General features: G+C 41.3%; 1 protein-coding gene across 7 annotated transcripts in view; it reads left to right on the forward strand.

The window, feature by feature from the left end:
• Window positions 1–21,585, forward strand: part of LOC124979845 (aldehyde oxidase 2) — an 82,300-nt gene that overhangs the window by 50,448 nt on the left and 10,267 nt on the right. For 5 of the 7 annotated variants that reach the window (XM_047544638.1, XM_047544637.1, XM_047544639.1 and 2 more), the window contains 7 exons: window positions 100–228; window positions 2,035–2,109; window positions 3,951–4,003; window positions 5,583–5,697; window positions 8,732–8,797; window positions 8,910–9,098; window positions 11,411–11,578. In XM_047544638.1, coding sequence (XP_047400594.1) covers window positions 100–228; window positions 2,035–2,109; window positions 3,951–4,003; window positions 5,583–5,697; window positions 8,732–8,797; window positions 8,910–9,098; window positions 11,411–11,578 — 795 coding nt within the window. The remainder of the gene's footprint in view (window positions 1–99; window positions 229–2,034; window positions 2,110–3,950; window positions 4,004–5,582; window positions 5,698–8,731; window positions 8,798–8,909; window positions 9,099–11,410; window positions 11,579–21,585) is intronic. The other 2 variants (XM_047544642.1, XM_047544643.1) reach the window with 2 other exon arrangements.

Genomic DNA, 21,585 nt, shown 5'->3' on the forward strand with positions numbered 1-21,585 from the left:
AAGTATATCATGGGTGTAATCTTTTATTATTAAGAAAAAGTAGTGACTTAAGTCTTCATAGAAGTCCTGTGGACTTGAAAATATTTCCCTTTCCTGTAGGTGGCCAGCCGTGAATTGAAAGTCCCCATGTCTTACCTGCACATCTGTGAAACGAGCACAGCAACAGTGCCTAATACAATCGCAACAGCCGCGTCCATCGGTGCAGATGTCAACGGCAGAGCTGTGCAGGTGATCCTTCCTGTCCGTCCGTCTTTCCCCAGTGTGCTTTCCCCAGATCTCCTGTTTTCTTAGCTGGATAAAGGCACAGCAGTTACCTTCAGAGAAATCATCTGTGTCACTAACATAATCTTAGGGTAACCGAAATGTCAAGAGAGTAGTATATCAGGATATTGAGTGCTGCCTGATTTATGAGTCCTTGAATGCTCAAATAAACTCTTAAATAAAAAAAAAATTTAAAGAGAGAGTATATTACTTGGACTAAGCTAAAATGAGGTGACAAATAAATGCAGAATATAATGGCTCCAACACAACAAAAGTTCCTTTCTTGCACACGTATCAGTCCAGAGGAAGCCTTTGGTCATTCAAGCACCCAGATTGTTGGTGGCTCCATCATCTGCAAAAAGTGACTTTCAAGATAGCCTTGAGCATCATCACTCTGGTGTGCAAGGGAGGGCCCACGAGGAAGACCTGGAAGAGGTGCAAGTCACTTCCACTCATAATCTATAAGCAGAACTAGTCTTGGACCATATCTAAGTGCAAGGGAGGTTGGGAAATATAGGGTAGTGGGAAACCATATGCCTAGCTACTATGGAAAAAGGGAGAATGGATTTTGGTGGGCAGAAAATCTGTTCCCAGGAAACACAAAAGAATGTTCAGAACCCAGAAATACAGATCTGTGTCAGTTTCCCCTGGCACAAACAAGTTCTTACAGGCAGGCAGGCAGGTCAGTCAAACCCCAGCCAAGCAGATATGGTACAATTAGAGTGTTGTCGTCAGTATGGTTCTACCAGAATACTCAGTTTCCCTGGGTACTTATTTTCTAATTGATGTCTTCAAAAGCACTAAATTTGCACTATCTCAGAATTCCTAGTCTCTAATTCAAATATCTGATTGCATATACTTTTGAAGTAATATCTGCTGTATTCGTCAAGTTTCTGTTACAAACTATTCACTTTTCCATTGGAACATTATCGGGAGACATATTCCCCCAGGACACTGCAAGGATGCCACCCAGAAACACTACTTTCAAATCAGTTTTACCTATATGGTGACATTATAAAGGGGTCAAAAAGCAGACACTGTTTTTTTGCTCAGAAAAAAAAATGTATGAAAAACCTCAAATGCATGAGATCTAGTTTGGGTTAGAATCCAACATAAGAGAGAAAATGGGTGGGTATGTATGGGGGTCATCAACCAAAACAAATATTAATCTATCTTCCTAAGTATTGAGTTTTAGGTTTCTATTTTAAGGATCAGAAAGTTTGTGGATCTAGGTTATTATAAGTCAAATTTCCTTATTTTCTCATTTCAAACCCAAAACCAAGGCCTTCATTGTAGCAATTTGATGGTAAGTGAATGAACAGATGGAAGGATGACCAGAGAGTTCAGAGTTTCAGACCCAGAGGGTTATTGGCATGTCATTGCTTCAGACTGAAGAGCACAAATTTGAAGGACAATAGAATGTTTATTCCATTTGTTTTAACAGCTGGAAAGTGCAAAAGAAAGTATAGAAAGAACAAAGATGTAGAAAAGCAGAAGGAATTGAAAACCTGATTCATCTAAGAAAAAGGATCTGAAAATATAAATTCAGTTGAACCCATATTTTCACAGGAAGTGTATCAGGAAGGGAAAACAAAACAAAAAAAAAACTCCAGTAGCAGACACTTAAGAGCAGGGGCTGTTATCTCTGTTCCCAAATTAGCAGAAGCAGGCACTTTATAAGCACTTTCTGACTGAATGTTAGATGAATATTCTTTCACATAAACTCTAACCAGTGGGTTCTTTCTTAACATGGATTTTCTTTATTTCTTCAAGAATGCTTGTCAGATCCTTCTGAAACGCCTTGAGCCAATCATTAAGAAAAATCCAGAAGGTACATGGGAAGACTGGGTAAGTGTTCCTCTGCCTTTGCTACTACAAATGAGGGAAGATTTGGAACCAGTACTGAGAGAGTGTATAGCAATGCACGACCAGTCCACAGAAGTCTCTGTCACAGTGCTGCAGCATGCTTCTTTTTTTAATTTTTTTTTTTAATTTTTACAGACTACATTCTGATTCATTGTACACAAATGGAGTATATCATTTCGTTTCTATGGTTGTGCACGATGTAGATTCATATCATTCGTGTAATCATACATGTACATATGGTAATGATGTCTGTTTCATTCCACCGTTTTTTATAAGCCCCCTCCCTTTCATTTCCCTCTATGTAATCTAAAGTTCCTCCATTCTTCTCTCATTCCCCCACACCCACACTCTCATTATATATCATCATCCACTTACCAGGGAAAACATTCAGCCTTTGGTTTTTTTGGATTGGTTTATTTCACTTAGCATGCTATTCTCCAATTCCATCTATTTATCTGCAAATGCCATAATATTGTTCTTCTTTATGGCTGAATAATATTCCATTGTGTATAAACATTGCTGGTGGAGTTGCAAATTGGTGCAGTCACTCTGGAAAGCAGTGTGGAGAATTCTCAGAAAACTTGGAATGGACCCACCTTTTGACCCACTTATCCCACTCCTGGATTTATACCCAAAGGATTTAAAATTAGCATACTACAGTAACGCAGCCACATCAATGTTTATAGCAGCTCAATTCACAATAGCTAGACTGTGGAACCAACCTAGATGCCAACGGATAAAGAAACTGTGAAATACAGCATGCTTGTTCCCCAAGAAAAGTTATTCCCTAATTGGCTGGATTTCTGGGAAAGGGTAGGGTTATCAAAGTTGAGAAGTCTACATCAGGATGCATGCCAGGTTGTACGGAGAGCATGCACAAGAAACAGCAGTCACTGGGAAAAGAAATGGAAGTATATGAAGAATACCCAGAAGACTTCATCCACTCTGCTTAAATTAGAAAGGAGAAGAAAAATCTGAGCCTTCCTAAGCCACACAAAGCTATTGATGCTTTGGGTAGGGAAGAAGAAAACTAAAAAGCCCAGTTGCTATTAAATACATCTCAAGAGAAATGACTCACTTAATCCAACTTCACAATATCTGACGTCTTTTTTTCATTAGAACAATTATCTCACCCTTATACACACACACACTAATTAGAGGGGTTTTTTTAGATCTTATTCATATTTAATGATTTTCTTCTTTCTTATTATTATTTTTATTTAGCTTTTATTTTTTTACAGACTGCATTTTGATTCATCGTACACAAATGGGGTACATCATTTCGTTTCTATGGTTGTACACAATGTAGATTCATACCATTCGTGTAATCATACACATACATAGGGTAATGACTAATTAGAGTTTTAACACTTAGAAACAAAGCCCAAATAACTTGTAAATTTTGCCCATATAACATGGATAAGAAGCAGGATTTCAATTTATCCTTGTTTAATACAGACTTCCAAACTCAATCAGAATGAATACACCACCAGCAAAACTCCACATCATGTACAACCACAAGAATGGGGTTCTAATTAGAATAAGTTATACTCCATTTATGTATAATATGTCAAAATACATTCTACTGTCATGTATATCTAAAAAGAACAAATAAAAGAAAAAATTAAAGATTTATAACAAACTCAATTGGAGGGAAGTTGTCACGGTGCCAGTTAAGGGGACACTACTATGATAAGTATATTTTTAGGGGCAAAGCACCAACCGCAACAATCTGATGTCAATTTTGACATATAGATTACTTTCATTTTCACCCATCCAATAGTATATCTCTTTCATTTTTACTACTTGTGCCCATTCTGCAGATAGAAGCAGCATTTGAACAAAGAATCAGTCTCTCAGCCACTGGATACTTCAGGTAAGAATTAAAATATCTTGATTTAACTGAGAAAATTTGAGGTAACTCAGTTGCTCTGGGCCTAAGTTCTCTCACTTGTAAATAAGATTTTATTGTATGGTTGCTGAGGTTCTTCTAAACCTCATATTTTTGTGATTTCATTTTGGCCTTTGATTTATGTCTAAATAAATATTAAATAGGGCTGGGGATATAGCTCTGTTGGTAGAGTATTTGCCTTGCACACACAAGACCGTGGGATTAGTCCCCAGCCACACACACACACACACACACACACACACACACACAAATATATATAATAATATATAATTAGGTTTAACAAACTCACTTTGACTTATCTAATCATTATTTACTATTCTCTATTGTGAGTAGTAGGGAGATTTTATCATTAGAAATAACTTGCAACTTAGTTCCACAAATCTCCCTTCCTCTATCAGAAACTTCCTCTTTTGGAGCACCTTGCAGGAGGTGATGGGCATGCAGAGGGTGATGGGCATGGTGATGATCATAATCATCATTTATGCAGTGTCTGTCAGAGAGGGGAGTCTCAGTAAATGCAAGTCAATTGAATAGAACAAAGGGAGAACTGGTTGTCAAATTCAAGAAGTGAAGGACTGGAGGTAGGGGGCTGTGATTCAGGGAGACAACACTTGCCTAGCATGCCCAGTGCCCTGGGTTCACCCCCACAAAAAAAAAAAAAAAAAAAAAAAAAAAATCCAAGAGGTAGAAGGCATTGCTTTTACAATCTGATGAAGTAAGCCACCAAACTATGCATGCACACACAAAAGAAGCAGCAAAGCAAATATCACGGGGGAGAAAGGAGGTAATAGTCCAGCCCAGGCACATATGCAATGAGTTCCAAATTCCTGAGTTCATCGACCCAGGAAGATGTCAGTCCAGCCCTGGGCCTGAATACACAGCCCAGCATAAAGTAAAACCCTGAATTACTGGGCCCACTTTTTTTTTTTTTTTTTTAACCAGCCTAAGTTATCAGTCCCCGTGACTTTGGTTAGCACAGTCTATAGGTCCTTCTGAGAACACCTGACCCAAATCCATTGAGATTCCCAATGTGTTGGCAGGGGTTGAGATCAAACTTCAGACTGTCAACATGGAGACCCACTGTGAGGTCCATACAAAAGCAGTCCATTGGCCTCTCCCTTGGTGACATCTACCTGCAGCATGAGGAGTAAAACAAGGCAAATGATAACCAGTTAGGTTGTAAATACAGGGTAGCCTATTTCAGTGGGCTTGATACCACACTCCTATAATCCCAGCAGCTCAGGAGGCTAAGACAGGAGGATTGCAAGTTCAAGGCCAGCCTCAGCAATTTGGCAAGGCCCTAAGCAACTTAGTGAGACCCTGTCTCACAATAAAAAAATAAAAAGGACTGGAGATGTGATTCTAGTTACGAGCACCTGGGTTCAATCCCTGGTTTTTTTGGTTTTTGTTTTTTGTTTTAAGCCAGTTGAAATGAACATTCATCACATAAAATGCTATCATAAAACTTTGGTAATTTTTTAAATGAAGCAATATTGTTTTCACCTTCCACTCCCAAGCTAAAGGGTTTTATTTCTTCCCTCAGAGGCTACAAGGCCTTCATGGACTGGGAGAAGGGGGAGGGAGACCCATTTCCATACTATGTCTATGGAGTCGCCTGCTCTGAAGTTGAAATTGACTGTTTGACAGGTGCTCACAAGGTAAGTCAAGCCTAATACTCTTCCTGACAAGTAAAATCAACAACAAAATTGATTAGTATATAATACTCGGATAACAAAACTAAGATTTTTTTCAGTTCAACTAGGCCTGGTGGACCCGCACCTACAATTCCAGCTACTGGGGGAGTTGAGGCAGGGGATTACAAGTTCAAGGCCAGACTGGACAACTTAGCAAGACCCTGTCTCAAAAAGAAAGAAAAGAAAAATAAGTGTCAAGATTCTTTTAATTCCATTGGAATGTCCAGAGATTCACACTTTTCTTGTAATTTCTTCTTAAAAAGACCATGTAGTGGTCAAGTACGAATTGTTCATGACAGTTCAAATTCGATTATGTTTTAAATATGTTTATCACTTTCAAACAACAAAATCATTTTCCAAAGTTTTATCCAGAAGAAGCTTCTATTCCTAGAGGAAGGACACGTTATCTCATCTGAAGGGATAAGGCATTTAGCAAATAGTCTTGAGCAAATGTCTTAAAAGCACAAAGCAATGTGCTAATGTTTCTTAAAGTCCATTATCCCAAGGGTACTACTGACCTTTAAAGAAAGACTTGAGGGAAGGAGGGTGTGAAAATATTTTTCATGTTTGCTATTTAATTGAGCATTTGGAGAAACCTATTAGCGACAGAATCACATTTAACCCAAAGTTAACAACTTGCACCCTAAGTATACCCCAGGTACCATTTCAGGAACAGAGATTACAGAAGCCATAAATAGATTATAGTACAATGGAAGTGTATTAAATTGTTAGAAAGTTTATAGAATGCACCAATGACACCTTTAAATTCCACACACAAAAAATAAAAAATAAAAAGAACTGGGGATGGAGCTCAGTAACAAGTGGCCTGGGTTCAATCCCCAGTACAAAAAAATAAATTAAATTAAATTAATTTTATACACAAATTATTCCAACAAAACCTTTGGCAACTTTGCCCCAAAATAGGAATGACCAATTGTGTAGAATAGAAAAGGCTTTGCAAATTCTGACATGTAAATCATATCAAAATGTCTTTTACTATCCCGTTTTTGGTTAACTTCTCCACCACTTAGATATTACATAATTTTTAAATGCGGTAACTGAAATAAATTTATGAAATACAAAATTTAAAAATACACTGAGAGAAGGGCCATCTGGAAAGTGGTCACCCTCACATTCCATTCAAGGTTATCCTCAGGGTATGTTAATAGTGTGTCTCCATTTTTCTTCTAGATCATTTTTAAGAAGTAAACTCATGTGATCACAGATTGCTCATCTGGTTGTTCTTCCTACTGTCTTTCACATCAGGGCACACCTAGATAATTATATTAGCACTGCACATTGCAGCATGTGGCTAGCCTCAGGAGTCCTGCCCCAGGGTCCCTCAAAGCTCAGTGTTTCTGTACCCAATTTGATGGGAAATTGTTTTTAGAGACACACTAGTTTTCAGACCCCACATTCTGATAGTTGTGTTGCCAAATTTAGTAAACAAAAATTCAGACCACCCAGTTCATTTGAATTTCAAGTAAATGCAAACAATTTTCTGCATCCCAGGCAATTGTTGGGTCATTTTGTCCTTCAATGCAACCTGAGGGTCTCAGAATAAATCTTTAAAGAAACAAACCACCTGAAAATCTTCCAGAATTTATGGCTCCAGAAAAGTTCAAATTTGTTCTTCTCTCCTCCCTCCAGTTTACATTTATAATTAAAGGTTCAACAATTTCAGTATCACTTTGATCCCTTAAAATAATTGATTCCTTGAAGAGGCAAAACTTTAATTAAAGAGAATTCAGAGAAAGCAAATGACACGCATACTGCTGCCAGTTATAGGGCAAGCCTGTTGCTGCCTGCTGCTTGTGGTTAGTGAACTGAAGCAGGTCACTGATTTAGTGTTAGTGCAGAGTCATTTCTTTCGCCTGTCCAGCACCCATCATGCAAAACATACCGGGTTTCAAGGTAGAAGGAAATTGAAGGGTCACACTGAGGTGTAGCCCATCCCCTTCCTGAGGATAGATGAAGACTGATTCCAATGCTTGAGAGAGGCCAAGGTTAGAGTCCAAAGAAATGCCAAACCCAGAAGGCAAGATAGGAAGTAGGAGACCAGGTATTGAATTTAAGTAGAGAATGATGTTACCAGAATAAGCACTGAAAATAGGAGCAGAAGGAAACCCCATTCCTGAGATAGACCATAGTCACTTAGGAGCCCCCCGTGGCTCCCTGACAACCTGCATGCACATACCCAATGCCAAAACAGAAGGGCCAGATTAGTATGAGGTGTTTCTCAGAGTAGGACACAGAGTAGCAAAGTTGAGATTGGCTTCCACATTTGCCCTTGATACTCTCCGAGATCTCGCAAACCCCCAAACTTATACACATCATGGCTACATGGTTTCCTCAGTCAAATGGCAACAATGCCACCTGCACCAGATTATCATGAGGACTAGGTGAGCTCATGAATGACATTAGGACTATAAATCCAAGTTGAAAATCAGATGCACAACCAGGCTCAATTATTTACTAAGCGACTCACTCAAACACTCCACATGTTGTGGACTTTGGAGTCCCTTAAGAGGAGTCAAACCATGAGAAGATCTTCCAGGGTCACTGCCAGTCCTGGCAATCAATTTGAAGAGCTTAGCAGATGTCATGCCAGCTCCGGTTATTTTTTGTTTTGTTTTGTTTTATTTTATTTTGTTTTGGTACTGGGGATTGAACTCAGGGACACTTAACCACTGAGCCACATCCCCAGCCTTTATTTGTATTTTATTTTAAGACAGGGTCTCACTGAGTTGCTTAGTGTCTGGCTAAATTGCTGAGACTGGCTTTGAACTCGCAATCCTCCTGCCTCAGCCTCCCCAACTGCTGGGATTACAGGCGTTCGCCCTCGTGCCCAGTTATTGCCAGCTCCAATGTTGATGGGTTCAACGCAATGTTAATTCACTAGCTGGAGTTTGGGAATAACTGGAGGCTCTTTGAAGAAACTTGAAACTCATATTTTTTAATTCAAGTTTTTATGGGGAGATTTTTTTATTTTGGACAGAAAACCAGGACGGACATTGTCATGGATGCCTGTTGCAGCCTAAATCCAGCCATTGATATTGGGCAGGTAGGTGCAGGTCCACTTAAGCAGATAGCCCTTGCTGAGCATGGCTGTGGTGAAGAGAAAGGCCTTCTTCAAAGGCTGCAGTGTCACAAAGCTTGAAATTGTCCCCCTTCAGATCGAAGGTGCATTTATTCAGGGGATGGGCCTTTATACAACTGAAGAGCTGCAGTATTCCCCAGAAGGTGTCCTGTATTCTCGGAGCTCAGATGAGTACAAAATTCCAACCATCACGGACATCCCAGAGGAGTTCAATGTCTCCCTGTTGCCCTCATCACAAACCCCACTAACCATCTACTCGTCCAAGGTAAGCACCCAAACCTGGCGCCACATGATACAGCAGATCCGTAGCATGGCAAAGAAAGTCAGTGGACAAAACGACACATAAATATCAAATGTCATACAGACCGAACCATGTGGGGGTGAATCAACTAGGAAAAACTGAGATTCGGGAAAGATGAACGATCCACCCAGTGGCCATCATGGCCAAGAAGTTTATTAATATCCTCTCTGACTGAAAACTTCAATAAGAAGTTTTTCAACTTCAATAAGAAGTTTTTCATCAAAAAGCTTTGCCTTCTCGAGAGAATAATGTTTTTGTTAAAGAAGTTTAAGACTACAGAATTAAGTGGAACTAAAGGCATGATGCTACTGAAATCTCAGAAAGCCATGGTATTCTGGACAAAATTCTAGATGGAGGACTCATAAAACCTGGGGTCCTGCCCAGTCCCACCACGCCCTGTGATCTTAGGTAAATCACTCACCTCTGTGGGGCTGTCCTCAGCTGTACCCAAAAATGAATCAAGGACAGTGGGTATCAATGTGAGAGGAGGGGTAATTTTATCATCAAAGAACACTTGGCAAGTCTAGAGACATTTTGGTTGTCAAAACTAGGGATGGAAGGATTTTACTGCCAGTGGGTGAAGCCAGGGTTGCAGCTAAACAGCTCCAAATCAAAAAGAGTCATCTGACCCCAAATGTCAATAATGTCAGAACACAGAGTCATCAGCCAGCCCTTGATAATGGCTAACATAATAAAACTGCAAATTAAAATTAAGGTCATTGCTGTATGCAAATTATGTGAAAAACTCCCCCAGAGGAGAAACTTCATCAAGCTTTGAGATGTTTTGTAAAGCTTTCTTTAAAATCTTTTGGGAGACTTCTTGCTGGGAGTCGTAAATTGACTAAAAAAGAAAAAAAAAAAAATACGAATTTATCTGCAGGAATTACGTCATTTCCAAACTGGATTCCACTTTGATCCCAGGAATGTCCTCTGGATGTGTGAAGATGAGAGATGAGGCCTGGGCAAATCTGAAAGTGAGAGAATCAAAGTGGCTTCAGATTCTTTAATCAGAGTGGAAATCACTCCAGGGGACGAAAGCAAAAGGCTGCTCAGAGGCCACAGAGAGCAGTTTTCAGACCAAGCGTTTAGAAGGCAGCTGGACCCTTGAGTACTGGTGGTTGTGGCCAGCCTCTCTCAGAAGGAACCAGGAAAATCACGGGTTTGCAGGTCCTTTGCAGAGTGTTCCTTGTAATTACAACAGAACCCCTCAGCTGCCAGTCCCTGGCACTATGCCAGGTGTTTTGCACTTACTTTTCTTACAACATCCCATAAGGTAGGCATCACTGCCTGCATCTCACTGACAAAGAAACAGAGACGCCAAGAGATGATCTCCCCTACCCAGAGAAACAGGGGATATGGCCTAGGATTCAGACTCAGCCTTTCTAGCTCAGGGATTGCAAATTGGTGGCCACGGACTGAACTTTGCCCAAAGATGTGTTTTCTTTGACACACTTTTTTAAAGTAGGGAATTTTACATTAAAATACAAATTCCTATTTGGGTGTGGTGGTGCACCTGTAATTCCAGCAGCTCAGGAGACTGAGGCAGGAGGATTGCAAGATAGAGGCCAGCCTGAGCAACTTGGTGAGGCCCTGTCCCAAAATAAAAACTAAAAAGGGTTGAGGATGTGGTTCAGTGATAGAGCATCCCTGGATTCAATCCCAAGTACCACAAAAACAAAACAAAACCAATACAAATACTTAAAGTCTCTTTAAAAATTGGATGATCTGGTGACTTCAACTACCTTCCTGCAAGACAGAAATTAATCAGAACCAAGGAACAGTGGCCCCCTTTAGATAGGTACCTCTACTTCACCACCCCCACTACTCCTTGTTGTTCTTCATGTGTTCACTTCACTCACTTGCATTACCTACCTGTTCCTTACAGATGATGAGTTTGCAAACTCTCTTAATTCTACACTTTCTTCTAGAACACCCTGCCTCCTCAGATCCTGGAATCATAATCAGGCATTTTTCTCTCTGCTCATGAAGCTGGGCAGTTCAAGCTCTTAACTAAATAGGTCCCCCCACCACCCTGGTTCCTTGAGAACAAAGGCTTAACACAACCAGGATTAAAGATGTGGGAAGTTTAGGCGCTACTGGGATTTTAAACAGTACTCAAGCTTCATCCATCAACAAGTCAGTCAACAAACATTCATTGAGAACCAATTTGTGCAAGACTCTGTACCATGAGTTGAGGATATCATGGTGAACTAGACCTGGCTCTGCCCTCTAGTAGCTAATGTCTAACTTTCTAAAACAAATGTGCTTTCTTACAGGGCCTTGGGGAGTCCGGGATGTTCCTGGGGTCATCTGTGTTCTTTGCAATCGCGGATGCGGTGGCTGCAGCGCGTAGAGAAAGGAATGCCGCTGAGGACTTCACAGTGAAGAGCCCAGCGACACCAGAACAGGTTCGGATGGCCTGTGCAGATCGGTTCACAGAAATGGTATGGAACTATTCTCTATTTTCCTCAAAGGTGATTTTTCTATTTCCTGCTTCTTGGACTTATTGAGTAAATTTATGACCTTATCTGTGTCTAGCCAAATTATAAAATGATCAATACCAATCACACATGTACACTTTGTATACACATAACGGTTTTTTAAAAAGCGTCTCCCCACATATTATTTAATTTAATCATCTCAGCAGCCCTGAAGTACGATCATTTGTCATGCTTCAAAAACCAATAACTAGACTGGGGGTGTAGCTCAGTGGTAGACCGCTTGCCCGGCAGAGCTGAGGCCCTGGGTTCCATCCCCAGCACTGCAGACAAAAATCCCAACCAAACAAAAAAGCAAATAGCTAAATGGGAAGCAACTGACTATTCCAAACGGCAGAAAGTATCCTCCCTCTGTGCTACCTACCCTGCCCTGCCCTGCCCTTCAACAAAAACACAAAAACATAACCTCTGTGTCATACAGGCGTATTTGATAATGTCACCGTGCACGTTCTCTGTGCAAACAGAATGCACACCATCTGCCTGCTGTTTAGAAACAAAGTGGTCCCACTGCCAGCCGCCACCTTCCCTCTCACCCCATTTCATGGCAGTCATGCCCAGGAGGTAGGACTAGGCAGAGACGCATGTGGCAATCCCAACCTGCTGGAAATTACAGATAAGCAACTTCGAGACATCCTCAAACATGCCCTTTGCCAAGTTCCTAAAAGCTTCCTAATTTAAATAATAAGAGCAGCTAGTATTGACTGAGCACCTACTAAACATTTTACATATACTACCTCATTCATCGCCATAACAACTCTATTAAGTAACTACTATTATTTTCTTTATCTTACTATTGGGAAAACTGAGGCATAATAACTTGCCCAAGATCACACATAGTTAGCTGGTGGGGGTAAGATCTGAACCCAGGCTGCCCGGCAACACTGTAGCACACTGTATCCCAGAGAGAAAAGAGCTGATTCTCTATTTCCTAAGAGGAAATGTGTGTTTTCATATTTATATTCAAAGAAACCCAAATATTTAACAGACCTCTTCAAACAACCAGCCATAGAGTAAAAGAATAATAAAGGAATATTTCTTAAAGGGAAGCATCATAATTATTCATTTCTTGCCCCTAGATGATCCACTCCTTTTTTTCCATTTCCAAATCTAAATCAGCAACATTTCTGGTACTATGGTAATATCAATCACTCTGTAACTTCCCTCCAAGTCTTCTCCCAAGTCAGTGGTTCTCAGTTCATCCAAGCCCACTGAACACAGCAGTGAGAACCATCACCTGTCTCTGGCCAGCCCCGCCTGCTTGGGCAGGGCCAGGGAACTGGCCACTATACTCCAGGACCCTTTCTCTGGGCTGATTTTATTCTGTAGGGTCATTACTGACCTTGCTCATGACATGGTAACCAAAGAACATGACATACCCCAAAAGCAAAAGCACTTCTAACTTAAAAAAAAAGGGGGGGGATCCTCATAGGTCATGGTGACTCATATCTGTAATTCTAGCTACTCAGGAGGCTGAGGCAGGAGGATTGCAAGTTTAAGGCCACTCTAAGCAGTCTAGTGAAACACTGTCTCAAAATAAAAAGGGCTAGGGATACAGCTCAGTGGTAGAGCATTGCTAAGCATGCTTCAGGCTCCAGGTTCCATCCCCAGAACCAACCGTACACAAAAGAAGACTTCAGGGATCCAAGAGTTCTTTTGCTCTGGCCTCTAGACCCCCTTCCTCAGCTGTTCATTGGCACAGAGAACAGAACAACCAGAAGCCAGCCTTCATTAGGGCTTCCCCAGGAGAGCAAAGAGGAGGAAGTCCTGACTCTGCTTGACAAAGAGCACCAGGAACACACAAAATATAGAATCTTCTGCTGTTTCCTATTTCCAGAAATGCCAATACTCTCCGTCCACAGAGAAACATTCACAAGAGGGGCTCTGGGTGTAGCTCCGCGGTAGAGTCCTCACTTAGTGTGCGTGAAGCCAAAGGTTCAATCCCCATCACCAACAAAAAAGAAAAGCAACATAAATAAGAAACCCGGGAGTCATCCTGGCGTTTCTCTCCCTCATCCTCATCTGTCAGTCCTTCACCATGTTCTGTTAATTTTAACTCTGTCAAAATCCCTCGAACTAGTCCATTTCCTCCATTCTTTTTTTAAGGTTTATTTATTTGTTCTAATTAGTTATACATGACTGTAGAATGCACCCTGACACATCATACATAAATGGAGTATAACTGCTCATTCTTCTGACTGTACATGAAGTAGAATCACACTGGTCATGAAATCATACATGCACCTCGGGTAATAATGTCCAATTCATTCTACTATTCTTCTTATCCTATACCTCCTCTCCTCCCTTCACTCCCCTCTGTCTAATCCAAAGTACCTCTATTTTTTCCCTAGTGCCCCTCTCCCTTATTATGAATTAGCATCCATATATCAGAGAGAACATTTGTTCTTTGGTTTTTGGTAACTGTCTTATTTCACTTAGCATGATAGTCTCTAGGTTCCATCCATTTACCAGCAAATGCCATAATTTCATTCTTCTTTAAGGCTGGGTAATATTCCACTATGTATATGTACTACATTTTCCTTATCCATTCAACTGTTGAAGAGCCCCTAAGTTGGTTCCATAGCTTAGGTATTGCCAGTTGAGCTGCTGTAAACATTGTTGTGACTGCATCACTGTAGTATGCTGATTTTATGTCCTATGGGTATAAACCAAGGACATTTCCTCCATTCTTAGCCACCACATCCTTCATTCACTCAACAGACATTGCGTGGGTCTCCTCTGTGCCAGGTCCCATTCTATAGAACAATTCCAGGAATACAGCAGCAGATGAAACAGAGATGCCTGCCCTTTGGAGTTTACCTTTTAGAGACCCTAAGTCCAGTTCCACATCTGCAGTCTGCGTCAAAGCCAATTCCTAACTGGCCTCTCCACACCCTGCAGCCAGAGATTTGTGGGATGACAAAAGTGACCAGGTCCCTCTAGCACAGATGAAAAGCACATTGCTTATAGGATAGGTGAACCAACTTGCTCACAAGTCTACACACCTTCAGCGTGGCAGGACCCACCCACCTCTCCAATCTCGCTGGACTTTACCCTGGTCATGTCTGTTCCTTCTGTCTGTTCTTCTGCTGAGGACTGGTTGCTCATTCCTGTCACATGGCCTCTGCCTTGCTCTTCTCTCTACTTGGAAGTGTCTTCCTCTCCACAGCTGGTTAACCCTCACTTACTTTTCATATTTTAAACAAATACAACAGATTAATTTGATGTCTTCCTTTTTGCATAGTTTCTTCTTATTGTTGTTCATTTGGTAGCAAGGATTGAATCCAGGGGAACTTTAACACTGAGTCACATCCCCAACCCTTTCTACTTTTTGTGATGGGGTCTCCCTAAGCTGCTGAGAGTGGCCTTGAACTTGGAATCCTCCTGCCTCAGCCTCCCAAATCATGAAGTCTTTCTGTATAGTTTGAGGTAACCAGGAAGATGGTGATGAATCAGACTTACAGGTTGGTCCTCTCAAGGAGTTTCCAGAATAACAAGGGAGAAAGACAATTACTGTAAATTCTAAGTGCTTGACAGACTCTGGATTATCCCAGTGCAGCAACAGAATGTTTTTCTGCCTTAGCCTTAATCTTTTCTTAAAGGGATCATAGATGGGGGGGGGGGGTCCTCAACTTTGGTCACCCATTATGTAATTGTTTATTCATCTAATATTATCTGTTATTATCTTCTGGGTGCCAAGCACAATTGGAGAACTAGTGAGCAAGACAGTTTCTTGCCTCATGGAGTTTACATTCTGTTGGGGATGCCAACAGAAAAAATTAAACAAATATGATATGTAATTTCAGGTATGTTGAATACTTTGAAGCAAAATAGAAGAGTAGGAGGCTACAATGTAATGGAGAGTTTATTGTAGAGAGTTTGTTAGAGAAGCTTGCTCTGGGGGTGTTCACATTTGAGCCAGGTCTGCATGAAGTGAGGGAGAGGGAATAAATCTGGTAACACTGTTCTGGGCAGAGAATACTAGTACAAGGGTCCTGAGGCATGTTCAACCACTTCAGTTTGGGACTCCATAGCCCTCAAAAGTAGCCCTCTTATCTCTGGTCTTGCCTCCCTCATAGAAACTGAAAGACTGTAATTATTGTTCTCCCTGGAGGAAAGAGAAAATAGTCAATTCTTTTGCCACTGGGACCAAAAGACCTGAGAAGAATAATTTTAGAGGAGGAAAAATTTATTTGGTTCTCACAGTTTCAGAGGTCTCAGTCCATAGATTGGCAGACTCCATTGCTCTGGGTCCAAGGTGAGGCAGGACATCATAGTGTGGCAGAGGAAAGCAGCACAGGACATGACACCAGGAAGCAGAGAGAAAACACTGCAGGCCAGGAACAAAATATAAATCCCAAAGGTGAGCTCCCAGTGACCCACCTCCCTCTGGCTCCACCCTTCCTGCCTACAGTAACCACCCACTTAATCCCTCTCAGAGGATTGATGCACTGATTAGGTTAAGGGTCTCCTTACCCGATCGTTTTACCTCTAAACTTTCTTGCATTGCCTCACACTTGAGCTTTTGGGGGATACCTCATATCTGAACCATAACAAGTGCTGCACTACGTATCTGCACATCAGCATGATGAAACCTGGATAGTCCTTCTTCCAATCAGCAGCTTTCCTGGTGTCTGTCCTCCATCATTTCCCAGGTCTGCTTCTTCACATCTTTCCAAGATAGGATTTCCTCACCTCTCTGGGACCACAGCACTCCTCCCAAAGTTCCTGTGGCCTGGCTGCTCACACAAACCCATCTCTTGAAAGCACCTTGGAACAAATCTAAACCCATATCAGAATTGATATTTTTAAATACATCTGATCAAACTACAACATGGTTTTTTAACCATGGGGTTGTAGGACTGGGGTTGTAGTGGTGGTAGAGTGTTTGCCTAGCATATGAAAGGTCCTGGGTTCAATCCCCAGCACTGCAAAAAGGAGAAAGAAGCCTATGATGATTCACATTGTCACACAACATGTGCTATGCAATACACATACAGAGACGCTTAACACTCTTTGTATTTGGCCTTTGGTACTATTGTAAAAACACAATTTGTTTTGATGAGTAAGAAAGTCAAGGGTCTAGGTACTAGAACATGAGCACTGGAAAGTTCAAAACCTCCTTTTTATAATAACCTTGTCCCAGCCATAAGGTAAATAATGACCTGCCTACATCTATTTCTCAAACAGGAATATGGTAAAACACTCTGTACTTTCCCCTAGGAATTAAATAAATAATGAATGTAAAAATACCATGTAAATACGAGTCACTCTGTAAATATTAGTGTTAAGGCCTTCACCAAATACCCATAACTGTTAATGACCTTATTCAAAATATGCCTCTCCCACAAGGTTGAAAAGTGTTTCCACATTAAATCAAGTTGACCTGCTGAAGCCAGAACAAATAACCACTCATAACTAGAAACATCATTTTCAGGGTAAACTGGTTTCAACAAAAAGCAGGCATTAGTAAGAAGCTTAGGGCATTTTTGTTACAAAAAATATATATATTTTTTATATTTGTATTTGTATGTACATTACATATATATATATGAATGAGCATTTACTATATCAAAAGTTTTCTTTTTTAACTCATTTGAGTTTTGGTCAACTTGATCACTGAGTTGTTGACTGATATTTTACACATGGGCCCTTTCTTAGGAGGTAACTTCTTTTGGGGGGGAAGCGAGTACTGTGAATTGAACTCCGGGGCACTGAGCCACATCCCCAGCCTTATTTTGTATTTTATTTAGAGACAGAGTCTCACTGAGTTGCTAAACACCTTGCTTTTGCTGAGGCTGGCTTTGAACTCATGATCCTCTTGCCTCAGTCTCCAGAGTCACTGGGGTTACAGGTATGCGCCCGGCCAGGAGGTTAATTTCTAGTGAGACCAGTGTTGCTGGTGACAATTTCTGCTCTGAGCCCAGCAAAATAACCTAGCCAGACATGGCCAGAAATATCATCTCTATGCAACTTCCTTTTTGGTAATGGGAGGGAAAAAATGTTATTTCTTGGAAAATGTGTTTTGTGTTTTATACAGTCATTTAAAATTCCATAAGAAAAAAAAAAAAGAGTAACTCTCCCTTAAAGATACACAAAAAGACACATAATTAACACTTTCAAATTAGGACTTCTCCTTAGAAACAGTCATTTGATTTTTTTTTTTTTTTTTAATCTTTCAGTCATGGAGACATGAAGGATTTCACAGCCTTAAAAATTAGAAAAATGACTGGATATGGCTCCGAATGCCTGTAATCCCAGGACCTTGGGAGGCTGAGGCAGGAGGATCACAAGTTCAAGGCCAGCCAAGATAATAGTAGGACCCTGTCTCAAAAATTAGAAAGCACTGGGGATGTAGCTCAGTGGTAAAGTGTCCCTGGGTTCAGTTCCTAATACCAAAAAAAAAAAAAAGAAAAAAAAAATTGAAAAATGCTGTCTTGGAGAATTTGCTAATAGGGCAGATGAAAACAAACAAAAAACTTATTACCTGTTATCACAGTAGCAAAAAGCATTTGTTAAGTACAAATATGCAGCATGGGGGTGGGGGAGGGTGCTGGGGGTATTGCTCAGAGGAGCACTTGCAGGAGGGCCTGTTTTCAACCTCCAGCACTTAGGCTGGAAGGGGTGGGAATGTGGTTTATGTGGGCTGCTGTGGTGCAAGGTTACATAAAGCCAGTTGGCAGATTCAGCTTCCATCTTCTGGAAGCTAGAACCTGAAAATCCGCCTAAAAAGAAGTTTATAAACAGGTTTGAGTTCACACCACATTTTGATAACGCTGACTCATGAGGAATCCTTGCAACTACTAGCAATGTTCAGCTGAAGCCTGATTTCAGTAATTTAGTGGGGAAAAGTCCTTTCATCCTTAGATCAGCACTCCATTCTGAGTGACCAGGTCTGTCCTAGCCCTCCTTTTCTAAAAGTCTGGCTAGTCTCAAAAGGCCTTTGCCTTTCCCTTTGCCTTTTTAATTGAAATGTGTGATGATTCAGGACATCCTAAAATAGTCTCCACTCCCCTTCCCTCCTCCCTCTTAAGCACTTCCTCTCTCGCCAATCCCCAAGTCTGCTTCTTCCTCCCTGCCTGTTTTGCAGATCTAGATGCCCAGATGCAGAGAAAGTTGGCAGTATTAAAGGTGCCACCTGTTTAGTTCAGTAAAGGGACGCCCTTCTCCCAGATGGAGAGGCCCAGGAGCGTTCATCTGCTGTGGACAGCCTGGTTTAACCACACTGATCTCAGCTGGTTCTCCCCAGAATACTCGTCCCTCAAGATGAAGCATGCTCAGTCCTTTATCTTCCACAGCCTTGGATTTCTCTGAGGGGAGGGGAGGACACGCAATGCCAGGCCTGCAAGATTGCATTCATATACTCTGGTTCATGTACTGTAATGCGTAGAAACATGCAGGCGCCAGCGCCTTCAACTAAAACCTAAGCCACAGATAATTGGCAGGGCCTTACACCAGCACAAACATGCCTCAGTCACGTGGGTTCTTTGAGATGGAACAGAAGTAAACTGAATGACTCGAGGACAGACTTCTCAAACTGGAGTCTCCCATGGTGCCTTCCTCGGGGTGTTGAACCTGCCATCCTGTTCCCATGAGACATTTGCACACCCATGCGTGCACACACACATACACACACAGAGGCAGGTGTGTGTTCATTCTTTACCACATTCTTCTTCCTGCCTCTTTTGCTGGGAGAGGTTTTATGGGCACTCTAACTGCTTGTGAAACTGGTTCCCCTTTAAACGTGGTTATCCCAGGACACAGGGACTGAATCTGTTCCCTGCAATGCCTGGTGACACTTCTCATAGTAGTCATTCTTACTACTACTGAAGGGGGATTCTCTGAAACCATTTCTTTGTTGTTTTGTTTGTGGTGCTGGGAATTGAATTCAGGGTCTCGCACATGCTGGGCAAGTGCTCTACCATAAGTCACATCTCCAGGCCTCTGATACTGTTATAGAATGTATATTTTTGTATCTAAAAACTCTCCCACTGGGTCTCTGGAAAGTTACTCCTTAGGTTGGGTGAAGCAGAGGAAAGAGCTGGGAGAGCTTCTAAAAGAAAAGAGACAAAGCTGGAGGCATCCCTCTGTTTAAGAACGGACATAAGAAATGCAGAACGTAAAATAGAAAAAGGAAGTCATCTGGGGAAAGGAGTTACAGTGAGCTGTTTTAGCTTAGTGGTTAAGACATGACCCTGGAGTTAGAGGAGACTGGGTGTGAACCCCAGCTTTACCTTTGGTGATTTATTTAATTTCTCTGGTCACTCAGTTTTCTTATCTATGAAATGGAGTGCAGTTTGGGGAAGTGGAGAGAATAATTCTATTAACTTTACAGGCTTGTTGTGAGAATTGAATAACACATATGCTTTAGTCAGCTTTTTCGCTGCTGTGACTAAAAGACCCGACCAGAACAACTATATAGGAGGAAAAGTTTATTTGGGTTTCAGAGTCTCAGTCCATAGAAAGTCAACTCCATTCCTCAGGGCTTGAGGTGAGGCAGAATATCTTGGTAGAAGAGTGTGGCAGAGGGAAGTAGATCACATGATAATCATAAAGCAGAGAGAGATTCCACTCACCAGATACGAAATATATACCCCCAATGACCCACCTCCTCCAACCACACCCTACCTGCCTTCAGTTACCACTCAATTAATCCCATTAAGGGATTAATTCACCGGTTAAGGTTCTCATAACCCAATCGTTTCTCCTCTAAACCTTCTTGCATTGGTCTCACACATGAGCTTTTGGGGGACACATCACATCAAAACCATAACAATATATAAGGCATACAGCAGGTGTCAAAAACAGAGCAAATGGTCAATATATACTGAAGATGATAATGAAGACGATGGTGAAGATGATGTTTGCATCAGGGATCCCCAAGACCATCCTCATATTCAATGATTTACTAGAGTGACTCACAGAACTGAGAGGAGGGCTGGGGATACAGTTCAGTTGGTAGAGTGCTTGCCTCACATGCACAAGGCCCTGGGTTCAATCCCCAGCACCACAGGAAAAAAAAAAAAAAAAAAAGAGCTGAGAAGAGTTGCTAATGATCACAGTTGTGGTTGATAACAGTGAAAGGATACAGATTAACATTAGCCAAGGAAAAAGGTGCATAAGACAAAGTCCAGCAGGAACCAGATGCTCGAACATCCTCTTGCCCTCTCCCCAGTGGAATGGCACAGCACTTAATTCTGTATGAAGATATATGGAGTATTGTTAACCAGGGAAGCCTTGGTTTTTATTAGGGATCAATTATATAGGCAAAGAATTGCCTGCATGGCTGAACTTGTTTGGTCATTACTTCTCCAGAGGCCAGAGTAAGTGCCCCAAGACTCTAGTTAAGCAAGACATTGCTATCAGGCAGGATATTACCAAACTCTTAGGGTTTATCTCCAGGAGATAACCAACTGCAAGAACCAAACCTTTTTTATTTGGAGGGAAATATGCAGGGTTTGGACAACCCAGGCCTGCAGAGTTAATCCAATACTGCATCATGCTGATGATGTTGATGAATCCTGAACTGGTGGCAACTAGCAATGATATGAGACCATGACAATGAAATTGGGCCCAGAAATTATTTTAGAAGCTGACCTTTAACTAAAAGTGGAATTGGTCTTGACATTCAAAGTGAATGTATTGCTTTAATTTGCAAAAGATGGTAAAGGAAGGAGGGGAGGGAGTGTACCAAAAATCAGTACAGTACAGTGTAAGTTCCAGGGCTTTGATTTTTTATTTTTTAAGTTGTAGATGTTCACAATACTTTTATATTATTTGTTTGTTTATTCATTTATTTATTTATTTAATGTGGTGCTGAGGATCGAACTCAGTGCCTCACACACCCCAGGCAAGCACTCTACCACTGAGCTACTACCACAGCCCAGGGCTTTGATTTTTGAGACCAAGAAAGAAAGGTATGTCCTCACCCAAAAGTCTAAGGCATAGGTGGGACT

Source organism: Sciurus carolinensis, chromosome 3, assembly GCF_902686445.1.
Source record: "Sciurus carolinensis chromosome 3, mSciCar1.2, whole genome shotgun sequence".
Classification (NCBI taxonomy): Eukaryota; Metazoa; Chordata; class Mammalia; order Rodentia; family Sciuridae; genus Sciurus; species Sciurus carolinensis.